The sequence below is a fragment of the Prenolepis imparis genome, unplaced genomic scaffold (assembly GCF_030444845.1).
Source record: "Prenolepis imparis isolate NDT839.2.m4 unplaced genomic scaffold, iyPreImpa1.0 SCAF_13, whole genome shotgun sequence".
Lineage (NCBI taxonomy): Eukaryota > Metazoa > Arthropoda > Insecta > Hymenoptera > Formicidae > Prenolepis > Prenolepis imparis.
In genome coordinates this window covers 11,961,809-11,974,012 of record NW_028141171.1, presented here as the reverse complement: position 1 = coordinate 11,974,012, position 12,204 = coordinate 11,961,809, and the positions used below count along the sequence as shown (strand labels likewise).

At 31.3% G+C, this 12,204-nt stretch overlaps 1 protein-coding gene across 1 annotated transcript; it reads left to right on the top strand.

The window, feature by feature from the left end:
- Window positions 1-1,404: 1,404 nt before the first annotated feature.
- On the top strand, window positions 1,405-11,870 carry LOC145944547 (odorant receptor 13a-like). Its single transcript, XM_083052935.1, has 8 exons — window positions 1,405-1,516; window positions 2,136-2,528; window positions 9,912-10,293; window positions 10,375-10,446; window positions 10,687-10,798; window positions 10,960-11,067; window positions 11,206-11,427; window positions 11,805-11,870. Exons 2-8 carry the CDS (start codon window positions 2,138-2,140, stop codon window positions 11,868-11,870), a joined length of 1,353 nt encoding a protein of 450 aa, XP_082909061.1. The 5' UTR covers window positions 1,405-1,516; window positions 2,136-2,137.
- The last annotated feature ends 334 nt before the right edge of the window (window positions 11,871-12,204 follow it).

The following is a 12,204-nucleotide window of genomic DNA, read 5'->3' as shown; positions in this document are numbered from 1 at the left end:
AGAGTTCTTCGGGACCAACGGGACGAGGGGACCACGGGAACAGGGGAAGGGACCGAGTGAGACATGGAACCCGTTCGATACTTCCGAAAACTCGGCCCGACCATTCCGGTTGCGTTCACATGAATCCATCATATTACCAACACAGACTCGAGTCCACGCGAGTACAAGCACTCACATAAAGCGACCAAGAAAGGGGGATAGTGGATAGAGTGAATATAAAATACGTACAAACATTCTCTCCCTGAAATATGCTTTAAATCTATAATAAAAAACAACAACATATCTCTTTCTTATCACCGTTAAAGTTGGTAGATGAGAAGAAGTTTTTACGCACAAGATGAATTTTTAAAACTCATTAATTGAGGAAAGATTGACTCTAAAGATTGCTCAAGTTTTTTTCGTTCTTCTTCAAACAAATAATAAATTAAATATATATATATAAGCTATTTTATATAGTAAAATATATGATTTATACTTTCCGAGATAAAATATTTCTATAATTTTAACTTCTTGTTCTCTTGTACTTGTATCTCAAAGAGATGCATGGATTGAAAACCTTTTGATATTTCATTCGTTCGACGATAAATATAAAGATTGAAAGCGCGTCGGTAAGTAAAAAGTACTCACATCAAAACGCTATATATTTCAATTAGATTAAGAGCGAAACGCGATTACGCACCCTCGTGTCCGATGTAACGAGCGATGCAGTTGACGCGATACTGTCGACAACCAGGAAGCGAGGGAGTTAGGGTCCGAAGATTAACCAGAGAGCTAGGGGAGCCGGCAACTTTACTTCCGGTGGCGGCTCGAGAGAGCGTGTAATTTGATATCGAGTTTCACGCTCGACTCTCTGTACTCGGCGAGAATCTATATCCGGACTTCAAAGCGTGCCTCTGCGAACTTCTCGCCCGGACCACGAGAAAAGTTTACGCGGACACTTAATTGAAGAGCGTATCAGATGCGCGCTGCAAATGCTATTTGCATTTCAAACGAACCGGTCTAATGACACGTCTCGGTGACATTTATTTGCTTGCATAAATCATGCCTAGACCCGGGGAGAGGGACTGCGTTGAGATGCGCGCGTTGCAATTGCCGAGAAACAGTTCCGAAACTTTCGGATAAATTGTACCCTAAGTACAGGGTGACTGTATGTACAGAACGAAAATTAACTCTCTATATGGAGACATAAGCACGAGTGTCCTTTGTATCCGTTTGCGTGCGACCAGAAGATTACTATGTGCAGTGCAGAGGGAGAAGGAGATCGTGAATAATTGATCTTTCCATAGGTTGATATTATTTATATTTATATATTGATTAGCTACGCATATCGCTAATACGCATGCGGCTATCCGTACGATCAAATTTTATCGTACGTATGTCATAAAGTCTCAAAATTGGACACTCGTCAGATTCAGGACTGTCGTGACAAGTTCGTCATTCTGTTTCGTACGATTAAAATTTAACAACTTTTAGACAAAAGTTCTTCTTCATTTGGATACTTGTCAGTAGCCAATTGGTACGTCTGATAAATATAATATTATCCTTAAAAAATTATTTTATACGTTAGTTTAAATATTAGATTAATACAACAATATATCTCTTTTTAATGATGCGTTTACATAATTTATGTGTTATTATTATAACGTGTATTATACAATTGTCAAATTATATCGACATCAACGCAAGCCAATCACGAGGTCAAATCGAGGTTCGAAAAATCTTACATGCAAATCCCTTATCGTTGCACATGGCGAGTCGACCGCGATATTTTTCGCGAAATAAATATTTACTCGAATCTAGAAGCTTTTCATCTTCTTGTTTGCCGATGACAAATGTATAATTTAACGATAAAGCTACACCGCGCCGTATCTTGACCGGGCCGTGCATGTATGTACATATATGTACATACGCAATTCTCAGGTCGTCTGACGTAACGTACGTAATTGTCCGGTGTACATGTATCCGGGGAATATGCGAAACAAGAGTCGAGTATCCCAAGCGTACTTGCACGTAACCATCGTATCTTTTTTGCGCGAATGCATCGCAGCTGCACATAAGATTTCACATTCAGATTTTTCGGAATTTATGCCCTTTTTCTCCTCCCCCCTCTCTCTCTCACTCTTTCTTTCTCTTAGGTATGAATGGCAAAAACAATGATCAGATGGAGATTTTTAAAAGAAGAGACATAATGTCTGTGGAGTATTACATGTCGTACTTGCTTGTAATATTTGGATATGGCCGGATTTGGCACGTCGACTCGTTTTCGCTAAATAAAATGTTGTTTTCAACGGCAGCAACAACTGTCTTCATTTTGGGAAATTTTCTGGTTCTGCTCTCGGAAATTGTGGCACTTATGATGAACAACGATCTCAAAGTATTTGCCAATATCATCGGAGTAATATGCATGCATTTGGTGGGCTTAATGAAATGGTGCTACTGTATAAAAAAAAATCGCCAAATTGTCGATATTGCGATAAAGTTGGAAAAATGTCACGTACTTTGCCAACAAATCGATGACAGCGAAGAAGGTAGATCAATAATTATTCATTACTGTGTGTCAATATACATATATGTATATTAGGTTGTTCCATATGAAATATCCGATTTTGCAATGTACTTTTTAAAGCTTTCTGTCAATAAAAATCTTTATATTTGTACATGTTTTATATATCATTTTAAAGCTCAAAATTTGCCTTTTTATATCTGATTTTATTCTTCGATTTAATTGATTTTGAATGTATTTTTTTCAACATTTTTCTCAGTATGAATAAAAGTGATTTTTGCGTGCATGTTTTGTATGAGTAGAAAAATGGCCATAATGTTGCAGCAACCGCTCGACACATTAATGCTACATTCGGCGAGAACTCTGTCAACAAACGCAACAATATAAAAAATTTAAATTTCGAAATAAAAGCCTCGCAAATGACAATCGAGGATCTGAGACTCATTTATGACATTAAGAATTGAAGCATTAAAGGTTGAAGCGGATCCTTAAAATTTTTTATACTGGTGCGTTCGTTGACAGAGTTCTCACCGAATGCAGCATTAATGTTTCGAGCGGCTGTTGCAACATTATGGCCACATTTCCACTCATACAAAAAAAGCACGCGAAAATCACGTTTATTAATACTGAAAAAAATGTTGAAAAAAATACATTCGAAATCAGTTAAATCAAAGAATAAAATCAGATATAAAAAGACAAATTTTGAGCTTTAAAATGATATATAAAACATGTACAAATATAATGATTTTTATTGACAAAGAAAGCTTTAAAAAGTTTATATTGCAAAAACGGACATTTCATATGGAACAAGATAATATTTAATTTATTTCTAGTAGACCAACACATACGCGCGCTATGCACGCGCCATTCCTTGATTTTATATGAAAAAGAATGATATATTTTTATATAAAGTTTGTTTTAACTTGATTAATATTTTTTGACAGAAATCAGCTAATTAAAGTGTTAATTAGATAATTAAATTTTAAAATAAAAGTATGTTATAAAAATTAAAATAATAATGTTATAAATAATGTTATAATACTTTCAACTCGAATATTTTTTTACAGAAATCAGTTGACAACTGTCAAAAAATATTAATCGAGTTTATAGTACTATAACATTTTATTTACAACATATTACTATTTTAATTTTTATAACCTATTATTTTAAAATTTAATTAGCAAATTAACGCTTTAATAATATTTTTTGACAAAAATCAGCTAATAACTGTCAAAAATATTAATCGAGTTAAAGAATTATGATATATTATTTAAAACAATATTATTTTATTTAATTTTATTTTTGACAAACTGAATATTTTAATTTTGGCTCGTCTAAAAATATTAAAAGTCGACACTATGTCGCTGCGGACCCTACGCAGAGCATTGTTATATTATGTATGTTAAATAAAAGAATTTCTACTCTGGTGTCTGCTTGGTACGACAATATTCTGCAAACAATGTACTATCGAAATATATGAGATAAATTTTTGGTTCGTCTTAAAATATTAAAAAACACTATGTCCCCGCGGGCCCTATGGAGTACATTTTTATATTACATATATTACTATATTTAGAAAAGCCATAAATTCATCGTTTGTATATTTTGATATATTGTAAATAAATTATTTTTATACAAAACAGATAAGAGCCTACTAATTCTTTCATTAATTATACATAATTTATGTATGCGCAGTAAAAGGTCCGCGACAACAAAGTATCAATTATAAATATTTTCAGGTAAGCCAAAAATTCATTTGCTGCATATTTCAATTGTACATTGTCTGCAGAATATTTTGGTACCAAGCAGACACCAGCGTACAAATTCTTTCATTAATTATACATAATTTATGTATGCGCAGTATAGGGGTCCGCGGCAACAAAGTATCGATTATAAATATTTTCAGGCGAGCCAAAAATTCATTTGCTGCATATTTCAATTGTACATTGTCTGCAGAATATTTTGGTACCAAGCAGACACCAGCGTACAAATTCTTTTATTTAATTTACATAATATAAGAATGCGCCGCATATGGTACGCGGCAACAAAAGTATCGATTATAAATATTTTCAGGCGAGCCAAAAATTCATTTGCTGCATATTTCAATTGTACATTGTCTGCAGAATATTTTGGTACCAAGCAGACACCAGCGTACAAATTCTTTTATTTAATTTACATAATATAAGAAAGCACCGTATAGTGTCCGCGCCGACCCAGTGTCGATGTTTAATATTTAAAGGCTATAGTCAAAAATTCATCGCTCGTATATTTCAATGGATTTTTGGCTTGTCTTAAAATATCAAATGTCGACACAATGGCCCATATTCTGGATCTTCTTTTATCAATAATAAAAATAATCCTTTATTGATAAAAGAAGATCCAAAATATGGGCCACGGATCCTATAATATGTGACGCATTCTTATATTATGTATATTAAATTAAAGAATTTGTACGCTGGTGTCTGTTTGGTACGACAATATTCTGCAAGCAATGTACTATCGAAATCTACAAAAGATGAATTATTGGCTCGTCTTAAAATATTAGAAGTCGACACTATGTCGCCGCGGACCTTATGCGGCGCATTCTTATATTATGTGTATTAAATAAAAGAATTTGTACGCCTGTATGTCTACGATATAAAAATAATCTGTATATAATATAGTATCGAAATATATATAATATAAGCGATATTTAATATAAGCGAAAATATATATAGTATAAGCGATGTATATTTTGCTCGTTTAAACAATTTTTTTTAATTGGTGTTTTGTGGGAAATTTTACTCTTTTTTTACATAACTACAACACAAGCACGTGCCATTCCTCGATTTTGTATAAAAAAGAATGATATTTTTATATAAAATTTGTTTAAACTTGATCAATATTTTTTGACAGAAATCAGCTGATTAAAAAAAATTAAAAATCGTCGTCACGAACTCTTCAGTCGCCGCGAACACATACGGCGGAGATTGATATTATGTATTTTAAATAAAATATATATTTTATATTTTTATTTTATAAAATATAATATTTTATTTCATATTATAAAATATATAAGGCATTAATTTGCTAATTATGTTTTAAAATAATTAATATGTTAAAATTATTAGAGTTTATTATACAGGTTTATTATAACATACATATTATTTACGCTTTAATCAGCTGATTTCTGTCAAAGAATATTAATAAAGCATTAATTTGCTAATTAAATTTTAAAATAATAATCGATTATAATATTAAAATAGTAATATGTTGTAAATAATATATTATAATGTCTTAACTGCGATTTATATTTTTTGATAGAAATCAGCTGACTAAAGCGTTAATTTGCTAATTTAATTTTAAAATAATAATATGTTATAAAAATTAAAATAATAATATGTTTTAAATAACATGTTATAATTCTATAGTTATATATTAATATCGCTAGTCCGAAAATCAAAATGTTATAATTCCTTAAACTCGATTAATATTTCGACAGTTATCAGCTGATTTCTGTCAAAAAATATTTATCGCAGATAAGACATTATAACATATTTTATTTACAACATATTTTATGACTATAAATATGAATATAAATATTATAACCTATTACACTATTTTAAAATTTAATTGGCAAATTAACGCTTTCTTAATATTTTTGACAGAAATCAGCCGATTGAAGCGTTAATTTGCTAATTAATTTTTTTAAATAAAAATATGTTATAAAATTTAGAATAATAATATGTTTTAATAATATCTCATAATTCTTTAAACTTGATTAATATTTTTTGACAGTTATCAGCTGATTTCTATCAAGAAATATTATTCGAGTTTAAAGTATAACATATTATTTATAATATTACTATTTTATTTTTTATAACATTTTTATTTTAAAATTTAATTAACAAATTAACGCTTTAATCGCAGTTGATTTCTGTCAAAAAATATTGATCAAGTTTAAACAAATTTTATATAAAAATATTCTTTTTTATACAAAATCGAGGAATGGCACGCGCTTGTGTCGTAGTTATGTAAAAAAAAAATAAAATTTCCTACAAAACATCAATGTATACACCGCTGTAAATCTACTGCATTATAGTAAATTCCTTGTATATGAAGAAGAATATCTACAGAAGTTTTGTCACAAAGAGACAAAATGTTTGTGTTTCGTAATATATGGATTTCGAGATGGCACATATTGAGCTATTTCTATATATAGTTGCTTTGTTTAAATATTCTTTTGTCCGCATAATTAAAAAAATTAATGCGCAAGTATAATATAATGCAAATTAGTTCTATAATGCGAAATAGTTCAGTTTTGTATGCAAGTTAAATTTTCAATTAAGAATATCATGTTTTAATTTTATTTTTTATTAATCTTGTTTCTAAAATCAACTTTTTGTTAACTAACTGCGTGCGATTAAGCTATCAATAATAGTTCCATATTGACATAGAAATTGATCGAATAAACATTATAAATTATAAAAAATTTGTAATATAAATTTATCGTAAAAGTATGAATTAAAATAATGAATTGTGTGTTCAATAGTTTCAATAGTTTAGTGACGAAAAATTTTATAAATTTGATATTATAAGAAAGAGCAACACTTTGGATGATTTAGTAAAAGATTTGATACATTTAAAGATATACATTCATTTCCTACCCTCGTAGAAAATGCTCGAAATTACACCGACGATATATTCGCGTGTATAAGTACATGTACGAAAGAAATTTGTACGAGTAACTAAAAGCCATAAATCTCCGCGATAAGAAATTCGATGATAGCTTGACATGTAGAATGGAATGCCTTTTTTAGGAAGGGATGTCATAATATTATCAACTCGATTAAAATTAACAATTTCTTACTCACCGATACGTGCAATAGCAGAGTTGTAGTACACAGCAAATTGATCTGAAAACAAAATATTCAAATTATGTATATACATGTGTGTGTGTGTGTGTGTGTGAGAGAGAGAGAGAGAGAGAGAGAGAGAGAGAGAGAGAGAGAGAGAGAGAGAGAGAGAGAGAGAGAGAGAGAGAGAGAGAGAGTGTGTGTGTGTGTGTGTGTGTGTGTGTAGGGCGTTTAAAAGTCTGGAAATGGTCGAATATCTCAATGTAATTTAGAAGAAAATGTTTTTAAGTAGGTATTTTACATACCTCACAGTTGCCCCATTGTCACCCGATGCCACCCAGGGCCTCCTCCTCGTAGAAGCTTCGAAACACTTGCACTCGCGTTACTTTTTTTCGTTCGCGACGAGAACGGCGACGCCTGGATTTTAAATATCACATTTTCGACGCGTTTCGGTAAAACGCGAGAATCGCGAAAGCTTATTCGCGCGCGAATAGAACCGATGCTCTGTTCTCGCGTCACCGCTTTTATCGAGGCCCACTTATCGGTGGTGGGCATAACCTCATCGAACGACGATGATGCGGCGACTACTTCACGACGCACTCAGGAGTCGCCGATATTCCAAGAAATGGACACTTACATTTCACTATGTTATCTATGTATTTCACAATTCAACGCGTAGAAATCGCGGATCGCCAAAGCCTAAAGACTCCGGAAATTCGTGTCAAAAACGCAACAGTAATTCGGTAAATCGAACCGCCCGTGTAATGGCGTCGCGTCGCATAATGGACACGCCCGTATAATAGACTCGTACGTGCGATCACGATCACGATGTCGGTACATGATTGCGCGACGCGATCAAATTTATACGATAATTAAGCACGTAAAAACACTAAACTCACGCTCGTACTGCCGCGGACCGGCGATGAGCGTACAAATGTCGATCACGAACAATCGAAAATGCACTCAACAACAACATTACTATCGGACTGCCGGACTGCCACTGCCAGTTACGGGACGCGCGACGCGCAACACGTCACACGTTGCGACAAGATGGCCGAGTCCCAAGTCGTAGTGGTGGGGGACGCAGCGTATGTATGGCGCGTAACACGTCATGATGCGACAAGATGGCCGATGGCCAAGTCGTAGTGGTGGGGGTCGCAGCGTATGTATGGCGTGCGAGCTCGAAGCTCGGCTCGGCTCGGTGTGCTGATGGTACCACGTACCACCATAATGTGAAGGCAATGTACTGTTGAAATATATACAAGATTAATTTTTGGCTCGTTTTATAATAATGAAAATTGAAATTATTAAGCCGCGGACCCCATACGGCGCGGATTCATTTTACGTATATTAGATCAAAAAGTTTGTACGCTGGTATGCTGATGGTACCATCATAATGTGCATATAATGTACAGTTAAAATATATACAAGATTAATTTTTGGCTCGTTTTAAAATATTGAAAATTAAAATTTTTAAACCGCGGATCCCATACGGCGCGGATTCATTTTACGTAAATTTGATCAAAAAGTTTGTAGGCTGGTATGCTGAAGGTACCAACATAATGTGCAGGCAATGTACTGTTGAAATATGTAAACGAATAATTTTTGGCGCGTTTTAAAATACTGAAAATTAAAATTTTTAAACCGCGGATCCCATACGGCGCGGATTCATTTTACGTATATTAGATCAAAAAGTTTGTACGCTGGTATGCTGATGGTACCATCATAATGTGCATATAATGTACAGTTAAAATATATACAAGATTAATTTTTGGCTCGTTTTAAAATATTGAAAATTGAAATTTTTAAACCGCGGATCCCATACGGCGCGGATTCATTTTACGTATATTAGATCAAAAAGTTTGTACGCTGGTATGCTGATGGTACCATCATAATGTGCATATAATGTACAGTTAAAATATATACAAGATTAATTTTTGGCTTGTTTTATAATAATGAAAATTGAAATTATTAAGCCGCGGACCCCATACGGCGCGGATTTATTTTACGTATATTTGATCAAAAAATTTATAGGCTGGTATGCTGAAGGTACCAACATAATGTGCAGGCAATGTACTGTTGAAATATGTAAACGAATAATTTTTGGCGCGTTTCAAAATACTGAAAATTAAAATTTTTAATCCACGGATCCCATACGGCGCACCATATTATTTTTTAATTATATTAATAAATTAACGCTTTAATCAGCTAATTTAAAAAAAAAATATTGATCGAGTTTAAAGAAACTTTATATTATTGTTTTTTAAATAACATTTCTTTTTTAACATAAAACCGAAGAAAAAGGAAAAACGACAACAATATCAATAACATGCTATTTTAAAAAGAAAATATAAAATTTTTTAAATATAACGAACAATGTTTTTAAGACGTAAGAACAAAATAAATTATCTTATTAATTATATCGCACATGATTTTAATGTTTCTTAAACTCTTAATAAATATTTTTGACATAATTTTCCACGTTGATTTGAGAATTCAATTCGTGTGTTTCAATATTATATAAGTATAATATTTTTTTTAATTGTATGTACTAAAGTAGATCTTTTCATCAGGATGTCAAATATACAAAAATGAAATGGAAAACGCACGTCGATATTCCAGTTATTTCATATATGGATGGACAAGTACATGCATTTATGGTACTTTACATTGGTGTGCCAATCCATTGCTCTTAGGATCTTGGGCATTAAAGGAGATGAATTCAACAAATCATACATTTATCACAAGAAATTTGCCGTTTCTCGCATGGTATCCTTTTAACACCGATAATATTTATAATTATATTTGTCTGTATCTTATGCAGATCATCGGCGGAGTATCTTCTTCGCTTGGAATTGTTTGCTTTGATTGTTTCTACGTCACCATGCTATTGATCATCTGTGCACAATTTCAATATATCAATATAATATTGACAAGAATCAATTTTGATGATAAGTATGACTGGTCTCTATTTTATTACGAGTGTTTTATAAAATAAATTCTCTCGATCATTGAAATATATTATTGGGATTACAGCGTGCCAGAAGCAATGTTTATTCTCGAGAGAAAATTAAAGAATTGCGTGGAATGCCATGTAGAGATTTTAAAGTAATATTTTCATTAAATTACGTATTAAATGATAGCGAAATTATAATGCAATAGTGCATAATATCAATGTCATGAATTAGGATCTATCGACAGACTGATCGAGATTCATTACAATAATAATTTAATTTTTTTCAATCAGAGATCTCTAGTATATATGTACATTTTGATTACATTTTTTTGTGAAAGAATAGAAGCCATTACCTATATTTAAAAGATATATGTATATATATATTTTTCTAGTTTTTTAAACACATTGCAAACTTTTTGCGGCCCGATAATGTTCGTGCAATGTGTCGAAACATTAGTTCTTATTTGTTTAGTCTCATTCGAAGCATCAACAATTAAAGTTGCGGTACGAATTATTTTATAAAATGTTCGATAATATATGCGCATTTAAGATATACTGAATATTCTGTTCATTAACTTTTAACAGTTGAAGAATTAAATAGTATACGTTATAAAAATTTTAAATTAAGAATTAAATTATAAATTATATTTTTTACATCTCGACAGATGGATATGGAATCTATCTTCAAATTATGGGGTTTGATCGAATACTTTTTAGCCGCTAATATTCAATTATATTTCTTCTGTTTTTCTGCCACTCGACTTCAATATTTGGTTTGTTTTATATATGCTAAACTTGTAAAAATTCTCATGTTTCTACTGTATCAAGAGTTTTTAAATTAGAACAATGTACAGAAATTGTATTAATTCGTCAAACATGTTATATTAATTTTAACTTTTATTTCATTTTAGGGCTTACAAATTGCACAATCAGTATATTTTTGTGGATGGGAGCTTGTGATATTTAAAGAGAGAAAAGATCAATTAGAAAATTCAGAAAATAATTTCGAAAAACAATTAAAATATTGCAAAAGTATTGGTCTATTAGTGCGAATGATTATGATGCAAGCACAGAGACCGATTGTTTTAACTGGTGGTCCCTTTTATGTACTTTCGTTGGAAACTTACAGAGTCGTAAGCAACATATTATGCACGACGAATTCTAGACATTCATCTCTACAGAGACATCATCTTATTTTATTTCTAAAATTCTATATTTGTTTTCCTGTACAAGACGCATAACTCAAATATTTATTATTCACTTAAAGTTTGTTTCCTTTTCAAATTATTATCTATCAGAAAATATTAAAAGAAAATGTTTCATTATTAGCGACATGTGTATGTATGTGTGTGTAATATATTCTGATTATGCACAAACATTCATACAAAAATATAAAAGTTAATTATAAAAATAGATTATAATCATAATCCACGCGTCTATTCATGTAATACAAAAATTTATTATAAGGCAGACTTTATTCTTAAACACTGATGTAAAATTTACATTACAGATAATTAGTTTGGCAATATCAAATTCTCTAATGCTACGCACTATCTCTGATACGTTAGATGAATGAGCTATATATATATATTTATATACACATATATTTTCTTTAACTTAAAAATTTAATCTATCTAAATATATACTATGATAGTCTGATAATAAAGAGAAAATGCATATATGATATAATTGATAATAAATTAAATTAGGGTTTTAATATATCCTACAATCTTACTATGCCATTAAAAAATAATTTGTGTAAAAAATGACATTTTTTCCATAAAATATTTTTTCTTTATAAAAATTTAAATATCAGATATATGATTAAACACATTATTAGCGTACGAGATCATATATTTGTCTAATAAGACGAGATAATCAACACATGACTCGTACAATTTAAGCAGATA

Excerpts from the sequence above, each read along its gene's own strand:
- LOC145944547 (XM_083052935.1), top strand. The coding sequence starts at position 2,138 with ATGAATGGCAAAAACAATGATCAGATGGAGATTTTTAAAAGAAGAGAC. Across the intron at positions 2,529-9,911 it reads AATCGATGACAGCGAAGAAG|GATGTCAAATATACAAAAAT; the intron begins GTAGATCAATAA and ends TCTTTTCATCAG. Across the intron at positions 10,447-10,686 it reads TGCCATGTAGAGATTTTAAA|TTTTTTAAACACATTGCAAA; the intron begins GTAATATTTTCA and ends ATATTTTTCTAG.